We start from the raw sequence: 25308 nt of genomic DNA on the forward strand, positions 1-25308 counted from the left end.
CCCTGCTGAAAAAGTTTGCTGACCCCTGCTGTAGAAATTCCAGCTCCCATAATCTCTGATCATTGGCCAGCGTGGCGTAATGGTGAATGTGTTGGTCTAGGACATGGGAGAGCAGGGTTCGAATCCCCACTCAGCCATGAAGCTCACTGGGCCACTCACTGCCTCTCAGGGTTCTTGTGAAGATGGAATGGGGGAGAGGAGGACCATGTATACCACCTTGAGCTCCTTAGAAGAGAAAGGTGGTGTACAAATGCAATAAAGAAATAAAACGCTGGCTGGGGTTGATGGGAGTCGGAGTCCAGCAATAACTGGAGGGTCATCGGTTCCCCACCCTTAGGAAGACAGGACCACTGGGTTCACCTGGCTCAATATGATCTACCAGGGGTCAGCAAACTTCTTTAGCAGGGGGCTGGTCCACTGTCCCTCAGACCTTGTGGGGGGCCGGACTATATTCTATTTTTTTGGGGGGGATGAACGAATTCCTATGCCCCACAAATAACCCACAGATGCATTCAAAATAAAAGTATACATTCTACTCATGTAAAAACACGATGATTCCCAGACCATCCATGGGCCAGATTCAGAAGGTGATTGGGCTGGATCTATTCCCAGACCATCCACGGGCCAGATTCAGAAGGTGATTGGGCTGGCTCTGGCCCCCGGGCCTTAGTTTGCCTACCCATGGGTTACACTGACTAGCGGTGGCTCTCCAGAGTTTCAGGCAGGGGACATTCCCAGCCCTACCTGGAGGTGCCAGGGATTGAAGCAGGAACCTTCTGCATGCAGGACAAATGTCCTGTCACTGAGCCACGCCATTCCCCGTGCTGTACAATGCAGTTTCGCTGTGATGCTGCCAAGTGCACAAGATACCGTATTTTTCGCTCTATAAGACGCACCAGACCACAAGATGCACCTAGTTTTTGGAGGAGGAAAACAAGAAAAAAAATATTCTGAATCTCAGAAGCCAGAACAGCAAGAGGGATCGCTGCACAGTGAAAGCAGAATCCCTCTTGCTGTTCTGGCTTCTGGGATAGCTGCGCAGCCTGCATTCGCTCCATAAGACGCACACACTTACTTTTTAGGAGGGAAAAGGTGAGTCTTATAGAGCAAAAAATACGGTATTCCCCACAGTGCGCACTTGCAGTTTTTGTTTTCTTGTTTTGGACTGCTTCTGCTACCGTCTCCCTGCTCCTCCGAAACTTCAGCGCTGCCAAAGCAAACAGCCTAAGGAGAAAGTTCTTTTGCAGCTCTACCTGGGATCAGTTAAGCCCCCAAGAAGGAAAAGCAAAAGTGGGGGGGGGGGTCAAATTAATGCTTGGCGGAGCTCTGCCAGCTTTCTCACCACACAGTCCAAATGAAACCAAGCTGGGTGAATCTGGGCCCATCACTCTTTTCTTTCTTCTCAACAAGAAAGGCTAAGTAGAAGCATCTATCTGTTAATCGCTCGATTAAACTGCCTCGTTATCCTCTAAAAGTTAAGCAAGCCTGTAATTAAAACAAGAGGAAGCTATTCAAGTGACAGTGCTGTGTCCCCAAAGGCCTGATTGAGAATGGAGCTCGTCGCCTGGTTTCCTATCTTATATATGTCTCTGTCTCCCGGGGGGGGGGGCGGAAGCACAGGATATAAGGGAGCCTATAGTGAAAGGGGGAAATTATGGACACACACAGGGATACATGCAGAGAGCTTCCCTCTCCACTGGAGTGAATGGAGAAACCTGTTCGTACAGGAGTTCTGCATGTGCCCTGGAGTACGTAAAGGGCTGTGAATTAAGATGGATGGATGAAATCTAGAGAAAGGCAGCAGCTCCTAAGGTTGCAATTCTACATGCCAGTTGCTTTTCATTCTGAATTTTTGTAACCTCCCCTCATAATGTACAACTGGGTATTAAGATCTGATACACAAATAAATAACACTTGGGAGTAGTGCTCTGCTTTGCCTAATGTAAGATCTCTCTTTAAAGGGTGGTCACAGCACTGCCCTTTGTTTGAAAGGCCTCCCAGCTCAAAGACGATGAACACTAAGGAGGGAGAGCAAGAGCGCCCAGGAAATTTCCTAGCCGCGGTTGGGCTATTAGCCATGATGGCTATGCTCTGCCTCCACCGCTGGAGGAAGCAATGCTTCTGAATTCAGCTGCTGGAAACCTCAGGAGCTGAGAGCGCGCTTGTGTTCAGATCCTGTGTGAAGGTTTCTCAGAGGTATCTAAGTGGATATTGTAAGAACAGGATGCTGGACCAGATGGGCCATTGGCCTGATCCAGCAGGATCTTCTCATGTTATTATGTTGCTCAAGGGGCCTGAGCAGGCACACAGGTCACCTGGACACAGTCATAGAGTTGGAAGGGACCACGAGAGTCATCTAAGTCTAATTATTATTATTATTATTAATACCCCGCCCATCTGGCTGGGCTTCCCCAGCCACTCTGGGCGGCTTCCAACAAAATATTAAAATACAGTAAGGCATCAAACATTAAAAGCTTCCCTAAACAGGGCTGCCTTCAGACGTCTTCTCAAAGTCTGGTAGTTGTTGTTCTCTTTGAAATCTGGTGGGAGGGCGTTCCACAGGGCGGGCGCCACTACCGAGAAGGCCCTCTGCCTGGTTCCAACCCCTGCAACACAGGAACCTTTTGCCCAAAGTGGGGCTTGAACACACAGCCCTGAGAGTAAGAGTCTCCCGCTCTACCGACTCAGCTACCCCAGTCTTCCCCACTATGGTGAATTCCTATCTAAAGTTATAATAACAATTTCTAAATTTGCACCAACACATATAAATTAGCATATGCAAATACACATGCAGGTGTTTTGTTTTTGTTTTATTAGATATAAATGACCACTCTCTCTTTAGGAGCAGGTTTAGTGGAACTCATTGTGGCTAACTTCCCAGCAAAGATGCACAAGACTGGGCTGCATGGGCCATTCCATCCAGGGGGGCTTTGTTTCAGAGGGGGACACTCTCCAGGCAGTGGGGGGCTCCACCCTCCTTTCCTTCCAGCTGCGATCCACGTCCCGCTGTGACCAGCTCCCCTGTTTAACTGCAAGGCTTTTCAGATCTGCAATCAACGCTTTAACCGATTTATCACACCAATTAGCCGGTTCAAGCTTGCAGACTTAATGCCGAGCTGTACCAAATCACTTCCTGTCTTCCTCTTCTGTGGCTCCGCACCTGCCAGCCCCACACTTAGAGGAGGCCACACAAAAAAAAGACTTAGCAGAGGGGTGACATGTTAATCTATCAAGGACCGGGGAGGCAGAAGCTGGGCTGGGCAGCTAAGCCGTAAACAAACACTGTGATGTTTGCTTATAGCAAAGGGCACCTGCCTCATCTTCCCTGTGAGGAAAGGGTGCTGATAAACTAAGAGAGGAAGCAAGGAAGTGGACAGCGGCTATAAGGAGCAAGCAGAGGGCATCCTTCTCTATGCCGACAGTAAGCTCATTCTCCAAGCGATGACCTTTATTCAGCCAGCAGCCTTACCCCTCAGGCAAGGTGAAGCGGTAGCCTCAGAGGCACCCAAATCTGGGTGTCATGAAAGGGCAGCAATTTGTTAGTCATCTAATTTATTATTTGTGCCAGGGAGGTGGGAGAGGCCCCTGGAGGAGTTTCTGCATTCAGGTGCCAAAATAAGCTGGCTGGACTTGGGTACGTACCAAGTACCTTGATTTGTGATGGGGGGGAGGTGTGTATATTGGCTGCTTCCCTTCAGGCAACAAATAATCTGATACCAACCCTGCCAAAAAGGCATCAGTTCAGGGATGGAGGTGGGGAAGAAATTCGGTTCAGTTCACAGTGAAATGTGAATGCTGAAACAATACCTGAACCGAAACATGGCTATACTTTAACATTCATGTTTCTCTGAATTTTGCAATGTAGTTCTCCAGCCAAGAAATGTGTATAAATATACAGTGGTACCTCAGTTTACAGGCTCTTCAGGTTACAGACACTTCACATTACAGACTCCACTAACCCAGAAATCGTACCTTGGGTTAAGAACTTTGCTTCAGGATGAGAACAGAAATTGTGCTCCAGCGGTGCGGCAGCAGCAGGAGGCCCCATTAGCTAGTGGTACCTCAGGTTAAGAACAGTTTCAGGTTAAGAACGGACCTCCAGAACGAATTAAGTTCTTAACCCGAGGTACCACTGTACATATATACCAGCACAGCCTTTCTCAATCTTGGCTCCCCAGATGTTGTTGGACTACAACTCCCATCATCCCTGACCGCTGGTCTTGTTAGGGATGATGGGAGTTGTAGTCCAACAACATCTGAGGATGGAAGGTCGAGAAAGGCTGTATTAGAGTGAAACTGTGCATTAAAATGCATATATTAGTGAAAATAACCCACAAAAGTGCATTATATTAGTGAACATCGCTTTGCAAAAATGTGTTTAAGAAGGATGTTGACAAGTTGGAACATGTGCAGAGAAGGGTGACCGAGATGACCGAGTCTGGAAACTGAGCTGATGAGGGAGCTGAGTGTGTTTAGCCTGGATAAGAGAAGACTGAGAGGAGATAAGATAGCCACCTTCAAATATCGGAAGGGTTGCCACATGGAAGATGGAGCAAGCTTGTTTTCTGCTGCTCCAAAGGGTAAGATCCGAACCAATGGATTCAAATTATAAGCCAGGAGATTCGGACTCAACATTAGGAAGAACTTTCTGAGGGCAAAAAGCTGTTTGACGGTGGAATGGACCCCCTTGGAAGGTAAAGGACTCTCTATTCCTGGAGGTTTTTAAGCAGAGTTTGGATGGCCATCTGTCAGGGATTCTTTAGCTGTGATTTCTGCATTGCAGGGGGCTGGACTAGACAGCCTATGTGTATATTAGGAGAAATTCACACAAAAATGGGGGTGAATTTTTTTTTTAAATCAAACTGATGTGGAAATGTGGAGAGCTGGACATACGACCAGGATAGACGATGCTGCCGTTGTAGGATGAGTATCACAGGGCTTCACCAGCAGCTAACTGAGGGAGACGGATCGAGGGCCTTTCCACTGGCCTGCCTCGTCCAACTGCCACTTGGTCCTTCCGCCTCAGCAGTGAGGAGGGGGACCCAACCCTTACCCTCTTCTGACAGCTGCTCACCTTGGCCTTCCCAGTCTGATCCTCCTTCCCCTTGTGCTTTTCTTTTCTTTTGTCCTTAATTGTGTCTTTATCATTTCAGAGCTTAAGCCTGAGGGCAGGGGTGTCTGTTGTTTCTACGTTTTATACAGCACGTACCAAGCGTAGGTGGCTTTATAAAGAAATAACCACTTGTGCTGAGAAACAATCTCATTTCTTTACCTTTTTAAAGTGTCATGGCTTCCTGCAAGGAACTCTGGAAAGCTTCTGCAAGAGGGTTCCTTAGCGCCGCCATACATACAACTATAGTTCCCAGATGCTGGGAACAATAATTAAACTTGTTTGACACTCAAGGATTGTCCCACTGAACACATATACTGCACCAAGACTGTTGATTATGGATTTACATTTATAGCACAGCTTTTCCTCAAAGCAGTTCACGGTGGTAAGCATATGTCTCTCTATTATTATTATTTTATCCTTGCAACAATCTTGTGCAGCACATTAGGCTGAGAGCTGAACCAAGGCCACATAGAAAAGTTTCATGGCTGAGTGGAAATTTGAACCTGGGTCCAGCACTCTAACCACTACACCATACCACCTTGAGTAGCATTGCTGGAAGGACCTCTACGGAGAGCCTTGGAGAGCTGCTACCACTGATCTACCTAGACCATCAGTGCCATCGTGCCCATAAGGCAGGGTGAGGCGGCAACCTCCCAAGGAGAGGCACCCCCATTCCAACACCCAGCTTTGCCATGGGTCTCCCTGGCCTCTAGGCACAAGGAGACAGATCTTCCTTCCACTGAGAGGTGTGGCTTTTACCATCTTCTCCTAAAAGGCAAAGCTGGTACATAGCTCCACCACTGAGCGGGTGTGTGAGGGAATCTATAAATTATCTGCCCCCCTACCCAGTGGGGGCAACTCCTCAAGGGCTTGAGGAGAAGACCTCATGGAGTTTGCCCCCCTACATTGTGGGAACAGCAGTGGGGCATTCCAACTCAGGTGCCGCAACACATTGGGCCACCCCTGTAGTCCATTACTGCCTTATTTGAGAAGCTCTCCAGCTCTTCCCTGGAGACAGCAGGGATGGAACATGGTTTGGTACTGAGAGCTGGCTTCGGCCTACTGGGTCACTGAAGGCAGCTTGCTTTGTTAGGTCCAGCGGGCCTCTCTGTTTGGGCCCACAAGGATATGTTGGCCTGGCCAAGTCACACCTACCCATCCTACACCAGAACTGATATCATGCATGGCATCAGGTGTAGGTTACGTAACGATGCAGCTGCGTCAAAGCAGAGTTTGCTCCTGAAAGTCAGCACCTGTGAAGTCCCAGGCACAGCGCTTTGCAATCCCTGGCAATCAGCCCTGGTTACGACTTGCAAACCGGGGCACCTTTGTTTTCAACCCATGTGGGCAAAAACCGGTCACTTGCAAAGCTTGAACCATAGGTGGTGTGTAAGGGGAGTTCTCCACCCTTGGTCTAGGGCCAATACAGGCCTAGGCTCGCTGTGGTTTCAAGCCGTGTCAGATTCTGTGGCCCTCTGGCTGTTGCTAAACTACAACTCCCATCATCCCTGACCATCAGGGCTGATGGGAGCTGATATCCAACAACATCTGGACGGCCACCAGTTTCCCATCTCTACTTTAAACAGAAATGCCAGGGATCAGATTCGTGCAAAGCAGATGTTCTTTCGCTGAGTGACAGGCTCAGTAAGATAAGTGCTGAAAAAACACACGGTGTGTGCTCAGGCCTATCTCGCCGGGGTGTTTGCTGCGAACTGCCTTGGCCGGCTCTGACCCTTATCTGACCTCCCCGTTGGATGAACCTGGCTCCTGATCCTGGAGGATGCCTGAGCCCTGGAAATGCTAGACGTTCTAACAACAAGCCCTCGCCAAAGCCTGACAGCTCAGTGTGGGACAGCAAGTGGAAAACTGAACACTGTGCATCCATCCATGTCCTCCTGCAGCAGCGTCCAGGGTGGAAACTTCAACTGGTGCATGCACCCAAGTTGGCGGCTGTGGAAAACCAGGCAGGTGCGTGCCTTGTGGCGATAGGCTTGGAGGGAGAAGGAGGTGGGCGGGCTGGGGAGGGAAGCAAAGGCAGATGGTGCATCTACTGCTCTTTGAAAATGACTGTGGGCGCAGAAGAATTTTAAGAAGCAGTAATCAAGGAGCCAGGCAGGGCTGCACAACCACAGCCTGGAATAGTTTAAAGGAAAAGCAGGCCAGAGATGGGAAAGCAGGAATTCAGCTTGGAAGGAGGGTGAAAGAATAAAACTGTAACAAAAACAACAAAACTAACCTACAGCTGCTTCCTGTAGGAAAAGACCTTTGGACACTGAAGGGCACTTCCAGACTGTCACTATTTTCAGAGGGGAGGTTTGAATTCAAGTATGTACCTTCTGCAAATGTAGATGCAACTCAGTTTGCGGAAGAGGAGTTTGCATGGAGATAAGACAAGAGTGAGGAACCTCCAGGTTCTCAGACTATCCCTGTAGCTTTATTTCTACAGTGACTTCTCTTTCTAGCTTTCTGTTGTTTAGACTGATACTTCTCTGAAAGGCACATCTCTGAAATGTACCTGTATGGAGGTTCTGGTCATTTGCAGGGCAAAGTTACAACTTTTGTGTATGGACATTTTTGGCGCAGAAGTGGGAGCCTGAGGGCCCCAGACAAGTTCTCCAAGAGTGTTCCTGAAACCTGTGTCTTCTGCACCATTTTGTTCTGGTTCATTGATCCTCTTAAATTCTTCTTTAAGAGATTTGTCTTCTTGACGGCTACATTATATAGCCAATTGAGGATCATGTGGCTAGGGTGATGATGTCATAACTGTTAGAATTCCTGCCCCATGATTGCAGTTGTGGGATTTTTGTCTTTCACATGATGATATATGTTTTGACTGCACAGAGTGGGAAGTGACGGAGACAGGATGTTTGTGTTACTGTGTTCCGTGAAGTGGGACTGTTGTCCTTTGTTCTTTTTCTCTTTGCTGTCTGATGCTAGAGAGGGAGCCATGTTGCAGTGCTCCGTGTGTGTTTATATGTAAATAAAGTAGATTAGCCAAAATGCTGAGTTGCTGAGGTCTGTCACGCATGATGCGCAAACTCTGCGGATCCCTAAGTGTGCTGGTGTCTGTTGGCATTGGTTGCTGTGATGTTCGGGCAGAAGAAAGCTTTTGAAGCTCCCGAACGATTGACCAGGAGGGAGGGAGCATGCCAGTCAGGCATGTGTCTATCCCTGGCTCCTACTCGAGTGTAGGCTGAACTCCTGACAATAACAACATGTACCAATCATCTTTGGCTATGTGATGGCACAATGCTTTCTGGCCTTTCTCTGAAAGCAGAAACACCATCAGCTTGTTTTTCCAGCCCCCTCCCCCCCAATGTAAAAATTATGGCCAAAATGGAGGAACCCATTTCACAGGGCGAATATTTGAACGAAACGCTCACCATTTTGACACTGTCCTTATAATATGCAGTAATATTACAGTACTGGGGCAGTAGTGGATGAGATTAGAGTGCTGTACTAGGACCTGGGAGACCAGGGTTCAAATCCCCTTTCAGCAATGAAGCCCACGCTGAGTTACCTTGGGCCAGTCACTACCTCTCAGGGTGGTTGTGGAGGAAAGGAAGAACCATGTATGCCACCTTGATCTCTTTGGAGAAAAAAGTGGGATATAAATGCTAATGCTAATAATAATAATGCTAATAATAATAATAATAATTTGTGCAAATTTAATGTCTCAATGAATCAATGCACTGCATAAAAGATAGCTGATGAATGAAGAACATTCTTTAGACTGTGATCCTGCACACCTTCCAGGGAACAAGTACCATTTAACTCAGTGGGACTTATGCTTGAGTATACATGCAGAACAGTATGCTGTTAAACTGACTAGTCCTGAACACTAGTCTATTATTATTATTATTATTATTATTATTATTATTATTATTATTATTATAAAGTAATAACCAAATGTGTTAGCAGATCATAAAAAAATAAGATACTTATAAACCATATGCTGCAGGGTTATCAATAAGATGCATTTTGGAAAACTGGAACTTTGGTATCCAGGCCATAAAAAAAAAAAGAGGCACAAAGATTCAGTAGAAAAGAAGAATGCCGAAAAGGGATTTACGGGCAGTGAAGTGAGTCCAGGGTTTGCAACACGATATGGCATCAGGAAAATAAAAGCTGATGCCATTTCGATTAGGGGGTTTTTTTTGCAAACACACCATCACACAACTGGCCAGGGAGATGACAGTCTCAATCTCTGTGGCTCTGATGTTCCTGCACCTGCGGCCCCTTGTTCCATCTGGATGTCTCATTGCCAGAAACATCTCGGCAAACAGAAAAGGAGTTCAGAAGTATTGCTTTAAAAAATCCAGCAGTGATTTATGGGGAGCAGGATAAGCATTTAAAGCTTTGCAGCTTTTCGTTCTGTTAAACCTTGCACGTCCCGTCCCCTCCACCGCCCTTCTCCAAGGCGGACGGCAATCAAGGAAACTTTGGACAAACAAGAGAAGCCAGTGGAAAGTCTTCAGGTATATTTAGAGGGTGAAAATCCCAAAGAGAGGGGTGAACGAGGAACACGTTTAAAAAAATTAAATGAAAGCTACACGGCTAGACAGACTGAACTGGAAAAGATTGGGAAATCCACCTGACTCGGTGATCTTTTAGTCGGCGCAAAAAAAAAAAGGTTTTCCATGGAAAGTAATGGTCATTTCTTTAAGCACACAGTGGACAGAACTCTGGCAAATGCACTCTGGTGAGGAAAGGATACCGAACCGCCTGGATGTTGTCAAAAGAGGGTGCCAAATAGATTTGACCTCAGAAGATATCGTGAGAGGCAGAAGACCAAGTTCTCCTCTCAGAAATCTGTAAGTGCAGCTCAGCCCATCTTCATATGCTTCCCCCCCATCTCCTGGGCTTAGGTTGGCCACTAAGGTCCCAGGCCACAGAGAGGTTAGGCTGGCCTCAACTAGAGCCAGGGCTTTCTCGGCCGCGGCTCCAATCTGGTGGAACACTCTGTCACAAGAGACTAGGGCCCTGCGGGACTTGACATCTTTCCGCAGGGCCTGCAAGACAGAGCTGTTCCACCAGGCCTTTCGTCAGGGCACAGCCTGACTCCCTCCTTTGGCAATCCTCACAGAATTTTAGCCTAATGGTTGGCATCAATTTGAGTTGAATTAATTTTATAATGAAATGATTTTAGAATGTTGTACTATTTTATTGCTGTTAGCCGCCCTGAGCCCGGCTTCGGATGGGGAGGGCGGGATATAAATAAATTTTATTATTATTATTATTAAGGTATTGCCAAAACAAGAGGACAAAAAAGGGCTCATTGGAATTGCCCGTGCATGAATGCAAATGTAGAAATAAACAGTTTAATTCAAATATAGATACATCTCACCATAGTGAGGGAGGCTGTCACCAAGTGAGGTGCTGTGTGCCTTGTTCACTCTTCTATGAACCTAAGAATGTAAGGAGAGCTTGCTGGATCAGGCCAATAGCCCATCCAAGCAGGATCTGACCACAAGAGCCCTCTCCCCTCCTGTGGTCCCCAGCAACTGATATTCAGAAGCATTCCTTCCTCCAGCTGAGGAGCCAGAGCATGACCATAATGGCAAGTGGCCATTGCTGGCTGTCCAGGCACCAATGAGCGATGGGCAAATTCAAGCCCCCGCCTACTTACCTTCCAACCAGATTTGGACCTGACAAGCCTTCAGAAAGAGGACCGTGTTTTTGTGTGTGCTTTCGGTGGGACCCTTGCAGCCATTTCTCCCCTAAACTCCTTTCTTTTGTGTAATTTTATTTATTTGCTTGTTGGCTCTTGCATCAATGTCACACTTTTTCCTCCAAGGAGCTCAAGGTGGCCTATGTGGTTCTCCTGTTCCTCATTTAATCCTCACAACAACCTTGTGAGGTAGGTTAGGCTGAGAGTGAGTGGCTGGCCCAAGGTCACCCTGTGAGCTTCATGGCTGAGGGAGGATTTGAACCCAGAAGAAGAAGAAGAAGAGTAGTTTGGACTTGATATCCCACCTTTCACTCCCCTTAAGGCAGCAGTTCTCAACCTGTGGGTCCCCAGATGTTGTTGGACTACAACTCCCATTATCCCTAGCTAGCAAGGCCAGAGCTCAGGGATGATGGGAGTTGTAGTCCAACAACATCTGGGGACCCACAGGTTGAGAACTGCTGCCTTAAGGAGTCTCAAAGCAGCTAACAATCTCCTTTCCCTTCCTCCCCCACAACAAACACTCTGTGAGGTGAGTGAGGCTGAGAGACTTCAGAGAAGTGTGACTGGTCCAAGGTCACCCAGCAGCTGCATGTGGAGGAGCGGGGACGCGAACCCGGTTCCCCAGATTACAAGTCTACCGTTCTTAACCACTACACCACGCTGGCTCCCTGGTCTCCCAGATCCTAGTCTGTCACTCTAACTACTGCATGACCACACTGGTAATCCCTCCTCTCCAGCTAAAGTATGAGGGGGCTCTCCTACTTAGAAGGTCCTCATGGCCATTTCACCCTTTTCAGCTCCAGGGTTCTGTGACTTTTAAGAATGAGGCAGCAAATGCAGTTGTTGGGGGGCAACACCAACCAGCCCTCCCAGTCTCCCCATTCCTTCTGGTAATCTGGAGCAGGCCCCTGGCCCTCTCGACCAAGTTGTTTTTTTAATCATTTCCAGTAAAAACAAAACAAACCAACAAAACCCCTTGCTTTTACCAAGCATCTAAAGCAACAACAACTAGAGAAGTTCTGTCCAAAAGACATAAATCCTTACATCGTAAATTCATATTTTTTAAAAAAATAAAAACTGCATAAAGCAATCCCAAACAGCGGATCAGCCATTTCCAAAATGCTTGGCAGTAGAAAGAATGGTATAAATAATAACACTGTGTTGCTTATGCAGCCCAAACAGTGCCACCCATGCAGAGGCTGGAGCCATCAACAAAGTTTGCAAAAGCAGTGGAGGGGGAATTTGGAGAGGAACCCCTGCTTCCCCACCACCATCACCAATATATACATTGCAGGGGGCTGGACTAGATCGCTCTTGTGGCCCCTTCCAACTCTACAATTCTACAAATTTTGTAAACAATGCTTGGCTGGAGAACTGCATTGCAAAATTCAGATAATTGCTAATTTCAATGCAGAGGGGCGGGGGCGGGCTATGTTTCCCATATTGTTTCAGAAAGTACGAATTTGAGAGATTTGCCTTTAAGTAAGAACTGCATTGAAGCCCTCCCCTGTCCCTGTCTATCACATAAGAATGTACAAAGAGCCTGCAGGATCAGACCAATGACCTATCTAGTCCAGCATCTTGTTCCTACAGTGGCCAGCCATATGCCCATGGGAAGCCCAAAAGGAGGACTTGTATATAATGGGCTGTCCCGTGAATCCGCTGGATGAAATAGTGGAAGAACGTTGCCTCAGGAGAGTGAGGAAAATTCTCAGGGATGATTCACACCCTGGCCAGCACTTTCTGGATCTCCTGCCCTCGGGCAGAAGATATAGAAGCATGATTAGTTGCGCCAACAGGGTAAAGAACAGCTTCTATCCATGGGCTGTTAGGCTGCTGAATGAAAAGATAACAACAGGGCAACTGACTTTCGGGTTTGGTGGGCGTGCGTCAGTAAACGAGGGGAATTAAGACTAAGAGAGCTGAGTGGGGAGTGCTCATGTAATCTCACTGTATACAAGTTGTACAAGTGACAATAAAGTATTTCAATTTCAATTCTATTTCGATTCTAAAACACAAACAAACCACCTAGTCCCATCAACTCCACCCTCTGTGGTATCTCCTTTTCCTCTCCTCCAATCCGCTCTCCCCCTGGCTTGGTTCCCTCTCTGCATCTCATTCTCTCACTCCGGGTTTCCTTTCATCTCCTCTCCCCTGTTCCCTCTCTCCATCCTCAGAACCCCCTACATCTGTGCTAACAGGAGTTGAGGGGCTGCTTCCTAGAAAGCTGTGTCTTGAATTTGGGAGCTCAACCAATTGAAGCCAGGAGAATGGGGAGAGCAGGCCCAGGTTGCAAATAAGAAGGCGGATCCTGGCAAGCGGGGAGCTGGCTTGAGGTCCCGGTGTGAAGCCCTAGTTAATTCTTATGTAAGCCTGATATTGAATTATGCTTAGAATGGAACATTCTTAGCAGAGCACAAAACAGTCTGTGCGCACACAGCCGCTGAAACAAACGCGTTGCTGATCATGAAACCAAAATACTTCAAAAGACCCTGGCACTATCTGTTCCACGGCGCTAAGTAGAGTTGCAGCAATGGGTTTGTTTTACATCTGAGGGTTTGTTATTCACAGAATCGCAGAGCTGAGAGTTTCTGGGGGCAGGAGGAATTTTTAAAATGTTCTCAAATCCCGAATTCTTTTGAAGAGCGGCTGGCAAAAACAGGGTTTTGGAACCACGTTTCTGAAAAGTGTTGAAGGATTGTTATTTTTTAAGCATATTAATTTTAAAGATTTCTAAACCACTCTTCTTCGCCCTCCTTCAGCTTTGGCAGACTCAGTCGGCTGTATACAATGCACAGAGTAGACCCACTGAAATGAATGGACATGAGTGGTTCATTCATTTCGGTGGGTATGCTCTGCATAGAACTTAGCTGGATATATCCCAATATTATTTGTATGTTTGACAGCTTCAAGCTGAGGAACAATACTGATAGTTTGTGGAGAGAGACTAGCTGACTAACTTGCATTAGTCATGAAGGATGTCCCAACAAGGAAATGTACTCAATCATCCTCAGGGCTGCCTTGCAGATGTGGAGTTGTATGTACGCTACTGATTATTACACGCACACTCAAAAAAAGAGCCCTGCAAAGGTATTCAGGCCACGAATAAATGACTCCTGGATGGATTAGTCAGATGCCCAGTGTGGTAAGTAGCAGGGCCTCCTCAGAGAAGTTATGGCTGACAAGAAAAGTGTTGCACAACATGCTCCATTTGATCTCTCTCATTAACAGCAATACGTATTTCCCACCTACTGGGTGAGAAAGTGAGTAAAAAAGGAACTAGTAGGAAAAGGGATGGGGGGAAAGACCTACTGACTGAGCTGTAGTTTGGGGGAGGATGATTAGAAATGATAGTGGACATACAAATTTTAGGAAGAGGTGATGGAGGAAATTTCTGAAATAATAGGTGCGCTGGTGCCTTGAAACCCAAACTGTCTTTTATCCATTTTTGATGGGTTGTAAGCCACTTACAATTTGTCTGTTAGTAGCTGCTGGCTTAGCTACATCTCAAGGCTGGCTTGGCCAAGTGGCTGATATAGGACATGGAGCCAGGATGTATACAAGGACCCAGGGAAGAGGGATGGGGGCCAGCAAAGGCTACACCAGGTCCTGCTATCTACCCGCTTGTTGTGCAAAAAGTCACTTATCCACACATAAAGAATTATGCCCAAATGTCACACTATAAGTACCTGTGATGGCCTGGGAATCCGATTCAGAGGCTGAACCGGAGGAATCCCAGCCTGCACAGGAGTCCCCGCCTCCAGGGCCAGCTGAGCTGGGGCAGGGCCTTGATTCTGAAGCGCCTACACCTGTGCCGGATCCTCAGGAGCAGGCACCAGGTGAATCCACTCTGGCTCTGGAGGTGGTTGAGGACTCAGTACCTACAGGTGAGTCTCCCCCTGGGTCCAGTAACCCTTCAGCCTCTCCTGAACTGCAGAGGCTCAGGGCAGAGAGGTGAAGGGAACTGGTTTCTCCCAGGAGGAGTGCTCGCCTTAAGGCCAGGAGAGGTGGGTCTCCTGGGGGCTGGGACCGCCCCTGGCCTCAGAGAAGATAAAGGCCAGTCAGCCCAGTCCCAGGTTGCGGGAGCAACGTCGTCGAAGAGCTGCTTTGGCCAGCATCCAGTCCTGTTCCCCCAGAATTCCTGTCCTTGCCCAGCTCCTCGCTGTGGACCCTGTTTCGCCCGTGGAGGACTGTCTGCCGACCCTCAACTCAGGTCCTGGACCTCGCCCCACGGTAACCTTCCCCCTGGACCAGCACAGTACTGCAGATTCAGATATCCAAATACTGGGAGTTTGCCCACTTCCTTATTTCCTTGCTTGTTTCTGCTTTGCTGGTGGACAGCAGCCATTTGGGGGCAGAAACCATGCAGGAAACGAGCAAGATTGGACAAAACAGAGAACAGAAGAGATCGGACAAATCAGTGTTTTCCTTGGGCTGCAGCCACTTTAGGGAAAAACCATTGGGGGAAAATGGGGAGAATCGGACAAATCCCAAATCATAAATATTTCCATAGGAAACAATGGAAGTCGTAGACTTGTTATGTGAACATTTGCCTAATAAACGATTTCCAGGCAAACGTTCACATAACAAGTTTACAATTTCCACAGAACACATTGTATTCTGTAAGTGGAACCCGAGTGTATACAAATCCTAGAGAAAACAACAGGCAGAGAGGAAGGGGAGAGGTCTTAAAAAAAGAGGGCTGGAAGAACAAAAATGTGGGTCTGAAGAGGGATAACCCTTTGTGGCCCAAAAGCAGCATATAAATAAACCATAATGAAACATAACATTTCACTTGGCTCCATCAGTATACAAATTTAATAAATAAGCCCGGCAAATTGGTGAGGCAGTTAGCCCCCTCCGTCGGCCTGGCTGGACCAACCACCTTTGGGCTCCTCCTCTCCCAGGAATGCCCCAATTACCGTTTGCAGTACATCCCATGTTCTCTTGCGCAGTTATTATAATGGCAGGCAGGGTGTTCTGTGGGGTGAGGAAGGACTCTCAACTGGCTGGCAGTATGGAGTCTCTGGATTGGCCAAGTGTAGCCTAAGTACTATGGGCTGGGCTTTCAGCCTCCACTTGTTCAGTGAAACTATACTTGCTTCCCACTACTTCCATCCTTTTTGCAACTTCCAGGCTTAGATTTGGGTTTGGCCACCCACGACGTGACCCCAGCCAGGTCCTGACCGTTTTCCTGCTGGCTACTTTTCTGGAGGCAAAAGGGGAAGGCTGGAAGCATCTCACTTCTCATAAAGACAATATGGGATGGTGCATTCTGTTTACAGTCCCTTTCTCTCCCACAGTAGAAACCCATGCACTGCTGTTGATTTTCCAAGCAGAGCAGACACCAAACCCTCAATTTTCAAAACCTTTAACCTCTGTTGTAAAACACTAAAGCACCATATGGGTTTACGGCATCCGTAAAGGAACCAGTGAAATAGCAGCACTAACTTAGGCAAATAATTAGGTTTTAAACCCACCATTAGAATGCGCCTGTAGCTGTCCCTGTCGATACCCCAAAGCTTGAGGTCTGTCTTGGCTTTAACTGTTGCAGCTCTTGGCGTTCCGTAGATGAGGGCGAGTTCTCCAAAGCTTCCTCCTTCTCCAATGCTGGTGACCCATTCTCCGTTCACATACACCTGCCAGTGAGAGGAAAAAGCAATGTGAGCATCAGTGATAGCTCAGTTGGTTGGAACACAGTGCTGATAACGCCAAGGTTGCAGGTTTGGTTCCTGTATGGGGTTGCTGCATATTCCTGCATTGCAGGGGCTGGACTAGATCAGGGGTCAGCAAACTTTTTCAGCAGGGGGCCAATCCACTGTTCCTCAGACCTTGTGGGGGGCCAGACTATATTTTTTTGGGGGGGGGGAAATGAATTCCTATGCCCCACAAATAACCCAGAGATGCATTTTAAATAAAAGCACACATTCTACTCATGTAAAAACACCAGGCAGGCCCCACAAATAACCCAGAGATGCATTTTAAATAAAAGTGCACATTCTAACCATGTAAAAACACACTGATTCCTGGACTGTCCACGGCCCAGATTTAGAAGGTGATTGGGCCGGATCCAGCCCACGGGCCTTAGGTTGCCTACCCATGGACTAGATGATGATGATGAAAACAATTTTATTATTTATAACCTGCCCATCTAGCTGGGTTCCCTTCCAACTCTACAGTTCTTTGATTCTATGTGTTAGAATAATTCACCAGTGTTAATTGAAACATACAGTATATAGAAGGGGGACCCCAGGCCAGGCAATCAAATGTGGCCCTCCAGGCCTTTCTATGTGGCCGTCATAACTCCCATCAGGCCACACCCTTCACTGGCCTTGTTTGGTACCCAGAACGTTTTGGCCTGCCTGGAATGTGTTCCTGAGCTCTGATGATGCCCCTTACTTTCCCAAATGGAGGCTAGAGAAGGGTGTGTGTGCAGAGGTCAATGTACAAAGGAAACATTTACATTCATTTCTCTGCCAACTTTTGATATGGACTGAAGAGGAATGGTGGAGATGGCCTCCCCCTTCTCCTGAACCTTCCTGAGAAGAGGAAGATGGTATAGATTTACAACGGTGGTTTGCAGAGGGTCACAGCTCAGAGGTAGAAGAGGGGCAAAGCTGGGGAATAATGGGAGAAGCGGAGCAGGAACAGCTGGCTGACGCATTATCGCTAGAGAGCATTCCAGACCCCCCCCCTTCTCCCAGAACACGGAGAGCAATGAAAGTAGGAGAGCAGAGAGCCCAGAGGCAATTGTCCCTAAGCAGACACCGTAAGGGAGGTGGGGCTGTTGACGACGGAGAAGGGAAAGGGGGAAGATATTACTCGAAGCAACGCCATTATCCAAGAGACAGCATTTCTACGGCTCTCTCTGTGAATATTGAATAAAAGACTTGGTAAGAGCTTTTTGTCTTTCCATTACTGGAAGCCTGCCGTGAGGGAGGGGGGTCGGATTCCCTAAAGCCTGACAGCGGCCCTCAGAACGCTGCTCAGAAGAGAATGTGGCCCTTGGCCTAATTCCCCCCCCCCTCCGCCCCACCCAATGTATAGTAGCATAGGCTTTCTCATGTGTTATCCAAAGAAGATTGACAATTGCAAGCAGTAGATTCAAACCAGAAAGGGCAATAAGAGATTCAGACCATTGCCTAACCAATCTCAAGCGTTTATCCTTCCAACTTCAATATCCATTTTCTCTTAATCCCCACACCATAGGAATATAATTTGCGAATGTCTGGAAATATCACAGATTTTTCCAAAACAAAACCCCTGGTTACCCTTAACTAAACTGGTTTTATTGAGTTAAGGGCAACCAGGGGGCAAAAGATAGTGGACCCATTTGAGAAAAAAAATGAGGAAAGTCTTTATTGATGACACAAGTGTAAAGGATAATGCCCCCTCCGTCCCCATCCTTGATGTACACTAGACTATGGGACTTCTGAGTTATCTCTTCATCTCACGACCCTGTCAAGAAGAATTTTGTAATGGAAACCCTGTAAAGAAAACCTAAAGGGGGCAGAATGTATTGAGATTATCTTTATGTATAGCTATTGAGCTGTACAAAGCCTGTTATATTAATAACTTACCCTTTGTATCTGTTTTGTTTTTTTAATTTGAATTTTCAAGCAAGTTTAATACACAGATTTTTATTTTATTTTCTAAAAAACCCAATTTAGGGACTTAGTTGAAGGGGGAAATGACTGTTCTTCCAAAATACACGTTGCAAAATGCACATTCGAAAAAAATAGCTGTCTCCCTCACATGCTATGGGTCTCTGGAAGTCAACAGTCCAGAAACAATAGCTGAGCCATTTCCTTACAGAGTCACTAAAAACAAGCGCAGTGATTGGTGGAACAACCTGCTTTGCGGACAGAATTTCAAGTCTTCTTGCTTTTAGTACAAGGGCTGCATTTGCTCTTTGAGTTTCCAGCTCCCTGTGGTGTGTTGGCATCTGAGGGTTTCCCCTCTTTGTAGAGTCTGGCGCGCACAGAACCAAGGGGCAGGGCTGTCACTGTCTTCCTTTTTCTGTTTCGGCAATACTGTCGGACTTGAAAGGAGAGGAGAAGGTAGCTGCAAGGAAGTTTGCAGGAAAACACCACCACTGTGAAACTAAAAAGAAATCCAGCACGGAACAGGGGAAAGATCTTACATAAAAGGGATGCCTTCCTCTCCCCCACCGAACGCCTCTGCTTCATAAACTTCATTAGCAAAGTGCAATTCAAGCAATTGCTGGGGCCGCAGGCACACAGGAAGTTGCTTTATACTGAGTCAAACTTTTGGCCCATCTAGCTCCCTACTGTCCACACTGACGGACAGTAGCTCTCTGAGGTCCAGCACAGGGGCCTTCTGGAGGCTCCCTCATTGCAGGAAGTGAGGTTATAGGGAACCAGGCAGAGGGCCTTCTTAGTAGTGGCGCCCGCCCTGTGGAATGCTCTCCTGTCAGATGTCAAGGAGGTAACCTATTCCACAAGCTTCCATTGACAACCGAGGGCAGCACTGTATCAGGAAGCTTTTAATATTTGATGTTTTGTTGTGTTCTTTTATTTTACGTTGGAAGCTGCCCAGAGTGGGCAACAAATTAAAACACTATTATTATTATTATTATTATTATTATTATTATTATTATTATTATTAATACCCCACCCATCTGGCAACACAGCATTAAATATTAAAAACTTCCCTAAACAGGGCTGCCTTCAGATGTCTTTTAAAGATAAGATAGCTACTTGTTTCCTTCACATCTGAAGGGAGGGCATTCCACAGGGCGGGCGCCACTACCGAGAAGGCCCTTTGCCTGGTTCCCTGTAACCTCACTTATCGCAATGAGGGAACTGCCAGAAGGCTCTCGGCGCTGGACCTCAGTGTCCAGGCAGAATGATGGGGGTGGAGATGCTCCTTCAGGTATACAGGACCGAGGCCATTTAGAGCTTTAAAGGTCAGCACCAATACTTAGAATTGTGCTTGGAAATGTACTGGGAGCCAATGCACAGAACACGGGAAAACATCAAACATTAAAAACCTCCTGATACAAGGCTGCCTTCAGATGCCTTTTAAAAGTCAAATAGTTGTTTATTTACAGTGCTACTTTTCTAGAAAAAGCAGTGCCATGAACACCTCTTAGAATGGCAATGGGGACCACCTGAGAGGTGCCAGAACTGAGTTCTGGTGAGTTCCATCTAAAATAAAAAGAGCGCAGTTTATTTCCTTGACGTCTGATGGGAGGGTGTTCCACAGGGCAGGAGCCACTGCCAAGAAGGCCCTCTGCCTGGTTTCCTGTAATTTCACTTCTTGCAATGAGGGAACCGCCAGAAGGCCCTCGGTGCTGGACCTCAATGTCTGGACTGACCAATTGGGGTAGCTATGCTTCTTCAGGTATACAGTGCTGAAGCCGTGTAGGACTTTAAAGGTCAGCACCAACATTTTGAATTGTGCTCAGAAACCACCCTTTCTCCCTTCTCTAGTGACCAAGAAGGAGCGCATAATGCAGCTGTCTGGACGTGTTGCAATTCTCCAGCGATGTGAACTTAAGAACTTGCATTCACTTCCCCAATAAAAATGTCGTTTTCTAATATCAGCCTCAGAAATGAGGTGGGAAGGTGTGTTTTGGGGGTTAGAGGAACTAACACAAATGACCGGAGTGTTTGAAACAGGAAGACACTGTACTCAAAGTTTAAAACCTCAGTGCTTGGCCAGACATGACACAGTAAATTTTGTTTTCGCGATGATGACAAAGTGTATTGATGATACATGGCCCTGTCATCCTGTCCTCTGGGCTGAAAGTTCAGCCACGCTAAGTTTACTTGCAAATCTGCCTTTTTTTAAAAAAAAAAAAAAAAAGGAGGAAGAATGAAACATTGTCCACGTGGAAGAAGTCTATTTAAGGTCCCAGCTTATTTTAGCCTTCTGGTTTCCTGAGAAAGAATGAAGAAAGGTGAAAAATATCAGCCAAAAGGAGCACTTCCCCCCCCCACACACACACACCCAAAGACAGGGTGTGGGGAAAAGTTTTAAGAAATCTGCTTCTTGAGAGATGAAAAGGACACATGCACACCAATTTAAGTAATGTAAGAAACCAAATTTGTTATTTGGAGTAGAGCTGTGTTGGGTTCAGTGGTAAAGCACATGATTTGCATGTATTAAGCCTGAGGTTCAGTCCTTGGCTTCTCTATTTAAATTGGTCTTTGGGGAACCTCTGCCTATGATATGGGAGAGCCATTTATTGCCAGTCAAAATTCTGGATTAGACCAAGGCAGGGTAAAAAATATATATCTGACAATTTTGTTCTTTCAATTTATCTCCCCTATCCCGCCGCAATCTGCAGCAATTTATCATTAGTGTCTTCCTTTTAATCCTCATGAAAATTCATCGGCATTTTTAGTGCGAATTTCTCTGAATAGGCACATTTTCGCAAAGCAATGTTACCCAAACATAATGCATTTTTTAATTAATTTATTTTTTTCAGGTCATTTTCACCAACATGTGCATTTTTATGCACACTTTACTCTACTGTGTGCATTTGGGCACACATGACCTGGGGTGGAGAATGGCATTGCAAAACTCGGAGAAGTGCAAATTTCAAAGGGTGGCTTGCTTCGGTTTGCATAGTGTCTGGAAAGCATAAATTAGGTAGGTTCACCTTTAAATGCAAACTGAATCAGATTTCTCCCCCTTCCCACCCCTCTGTGACTCCAGCTACAAAGGCTGTTCCTTCAGCTACCCAGAGGCTCCCAGGGTGGGGTCTTGTTTAGTTGCTGTAGTTGGGGGCAATGTTTAGTTTTGGTTAAGGCGTATTATTTTTGCTGCTATTTCAGTGGGTTTGTTTTGGTTTTTTACTTCTGTTGTTAGCATTAGTATGAATAATTTGTGCATTGTTTAATCTAAGTGTATATCTATTTAGATGCTTTGATTAGCCTATTAATACTCATGCCCGTGGCTATTTAAACTTTGCTATGCCTTGCAACTTAAATGTTGAGGAATGTTTATATTTTGTTATGTAAACTTTGGTGATGTAGTGAGCTGCTCTCATAGAATCATAGAACTGTAAAGTTGTAAGGGACCTGAAGGGTCATATAGTCCAACACGCTGCAAAGCAGGATGGGCATCCGACCTCTGCTTTAAAAACTCAAATGAAGGAGAGTGCACAGCCTCCTGAGGAAGCCCGTTCCAATGTCGAACAGCTCTTGTAACTCCTTTCTTGTCTCCTCTTTTCCCAGCTAAATTACCCAGCTGCTTCGACCGTTCTTCATATGGCATGGTTTGTAGTGTAGTTATGCAAGTAAACAGGTGATAGTGATGATGACAAAGAGGTGAGTAAGAGACGATATGATATAGATTCAAAAATCTAAAGGGCTGCCACATGGAAGATGCAGCAAGCTTGTTTTCTCCTGTGCCAGGGGGTTGGACCTGAACCAATGGCTTCAGGTTACAGTGGTACCTCGGGTTACAAACGTTTCGGGTTACAAATGCTTCAGGTTACGGACTCTGCTAACCCGGAAGTAGTATCTCAGGTTAAGAACTTTACCTCAGGATGAGAACAGAAATCGCGCAGCGGCGGCAGCAGGAGGAGCCCCCATTAGCTAAAGTGGTACCTCAGGTTAAGAACAGTTTCAGGTTAAGACAGACCTCCAGAAAGAATTAAGTTATTAACCAGAGGTACCACTGTATAAGAAAAGAAATTCCATCTCAAAATCAGGAAGAACTTTCTGACCGTAAGAGCTGTTCTACAGTGAAACGGCTAAGCGTTATTTTCTTTTTATGCAGGGAAGAAAAGGGGGAAAGAGCAAGGCTTGTAAAATGAAAGTAACCAACAGGAAGGAGGTTTATATTTGGAAATATAGATCTGGAACTCCTCCCCCCCCCCCCATCAAAAACACACACTTTGGAGCAGGTACTTTCAGAGGGTTTTTTTTTTACTGGAAGTCCATCATTTATGTTTCACCAGATACGTTTAGGCAGGTCGCCAGGCTTCATGAGGAAGCGATGCAACTGTCTGACCACCAAGACGCAAAGAGACTTAAGCTGCTCCTCTATCTAGATTTTCTGGATTCAGAGACTTTTGAATGTGAATAAACAAGGTGACTGGAAGATCAATTGTAATAGCAAAGTAGCAGGCTTCCTAGGGATGGAAATGGGGATGCAACAGGATCTGACCGCCCCCCCTACACACACACACACACAGTGCAGTCTTTCTCTCCTCTTTCCAGGGCAACCCAGGACTCAAAAGAACATGGTCAATGGATCATTCTGAGTAAAAGCCAAGGGCAGCTCATTTAAACATATGCAAATCAGGCTTAGCGGAAAAAGTTAACCTATGTATGTACGCAGGCGGAATACTGTCAAGAATAACAACACCATTTTTATTCAAAGTATTCTGTGAGTAATAGCATCCAATTGTGAGAGGGGCCATTGTCAGCAGATCAAGTGAAGCCAAGGTGTTATGCAGTGTGGTGTAGTGGTTAGAGTGTTGGACTAGGACCTGGGAGACCAGGGGAAGAATTCAACATCACACTAAGGCAAATGTGTTTCATAGGAATGCTAGATGGAATGATTTCCCCCCCTCCTCTCCAAGCATGGTTATGCCCCCCCCCCGCTGATTAGAGGTACATGGGGGGGCAGAGAGGGAGGCAAGCACCATTCTGCAAACATATGAGACTCCTGCAGATGGAGTTCGTTAGGGTTCAAATCCCCACTAGGTCATGAAGCTTGCTGGGTACCTAAGACCAGATTGAATTATGGTGCTGGAGGAGACTCTTGAGAGTCCCGTGGACTGCAAGAAGATCAAACCTCTCCATTCTTAAGGAAATCAGCCCTGAGTGCTCACTGGAAGGACAGATCCTGAAGCTGAGGCTCCAATACTTTGGCCACCTCATGAGAAGAGAAGACACCCCGGAAAAGACCCTGATGTTGGGAAAGATGGAGGGCACAAGGAGAAGGGGACGACAGAGGACAAGATGGTTGGATAGTGTTCTCGAAGCTACGAGCATGAGTTTGACCAAACTGCGGGAGGCAGTGGAAGGCAGGAGTGCCTGGCGTGCTCTGGTCCATGGGGTCACGAAGAGTCGGACACGACTAAACGACTAAACAATAAGACCAGATGCTCTCTTTCAGCCTAACCTACCTCTCAGGGTTGTTGTGAGGTTAAAATGAAGAGAAGGAGGAGCATATACACCACCTTGAGCTCCTTGGAGGAAAGGGGAGAGAGAAATGGATGGATGGATGGATGGATCCTAGGTCAGGCTATTTGTCCATCTAGTCCAGGAGAACGAACACATGGTGCTTGTCTTATACTGAGTCAGACCACTGGTCCATGTAGCTCAGTACTGTTTTCACAGACTGGCAGTGGCTCCCTAGGGTCTCAGGCAGCGGCTATTCCTAGCCCTACCCGGAGATGCTGTTGTTTGAACCTGAGACCTTCTGTAGGCAAAACATGTGGTCTATCACCAAGATATGGCCCACTCTGCACAATGCTGACAGATGACAGCCACACAGAGTGGCAACAGCTCAGCAGCATAGTATATGCTCAGGATCCATCCCTGCAATGTGTAGTTTGACCAGTGGTCACATCCGCACTGTCCGTTTAAAGCTCAGGGCTTTCCCCCAAAGAATCTTGGGAACTGTAGTTCATTAAGGGTGCTGGGCATTGTAGTTCTGTGAGGAGAAAACCAGAGCTTCTGGGGTAGTTTTGTTTTTGTTAGGATAGTTTTAGTTTTATTATGGGGTGTGCTTCAATATGGATGGGGTGTGCGCAGTGCCAGATTTACATATAAACTAAACAGGGTATAGCTTAGGGTCCCACTCTCTTGGGGACCCCAAAAAAATTAAAGGGAAAAAACATGGATGTACATTTCCAAAATATAAGATAAAAAAACAAATAAAATAAAACCTACATACAGCAACAGTGATTTGTGTTGTGTAGACTCCTATTTTGTTATGTGCAGATGGGTTTAGATACCTATTAGGTCCATAAGTTACCATATAGCATATATCCAACAGAAAAAAACAGTGGCAATTTGTTGTTGACAAAGGACAGCTGGACATATAAAGGGCTCCATTACCTTCAGTAGCTTAGGGCCTCATCAAACCTAAATCCGGCCCTGGGTGTGCACAGCCTTAGGTTCAGCAAGAGATGGAGTCTGTGGGGATGAGCTGAAGGCTTTGTAGAAAGTGCACTTTTTTGAGGAGAGTTTTGGAGGCGGCTAGTGGCAGCAGACCTTGAGAGAAGGAGCAAATGTGCACTGTTTCTTAGCATGCACAATTTGACCTGCCTTGGCACAGGATCTGGGGGTACCTAGGTGCCAGATTTTGATGCCTGTCCCCTTATTGCAGGGCAGAATAGATACCCGGCCATGCTCATGCCTCCGCAAGCCTGTTGGCTGCTAAGGTGCCACTAAGTTTTAAAAATAAAGCCAACGTTACCACACATCTATAAACACTGCAGTTGTGATAATTGTCAAGTTTTGCCTCTCCTCCTTGACCTGCCGATGTGGCATTGCTACCTTCCTTGATAGGAACAATGAGTCACACGGATTTC

At 46.5% G+C, this 25308-nt stretch overlaps 1 protein-coding gene across 5 annotated transcripts in view; it reads right to left on the reverse strand.

The window, feature by feature from the left end:
- The window catches only part of PRKAR1B (protein kinase cAMP-dependent type I regulatory subunit beta), a 121449-nt gene that overhangs the window by 33266 nt on the left and 62875 nt on the right, over nt 1-25308 (reverse strand). For all 5 annotated transcript variants that reach the window (XM_081889303.1, XM_081889302.1, XM_081889301.1 and 2 more), the window contains one exon: nt 16265-16423. In XM_081889303.1, coding sequence (XP_081745429.1) covers nt 16265-16423 — 159 coding nt within the window. The remainder of the gene's footprint in view (nt 1-16264; nt 16424-25308) is intronic.

Source organism: Podarcis melisellensis (assembly GCF_964234715.1).
Source record: "Podarcis melisellensis genome assembly, chromosome: 14".
Lineage (NCBI taxonomy): Eukaryota > Metazoa > Chordata > Lepidosauria > Squamata > Lacertidae > Podarcis > Podarcis melisellensis.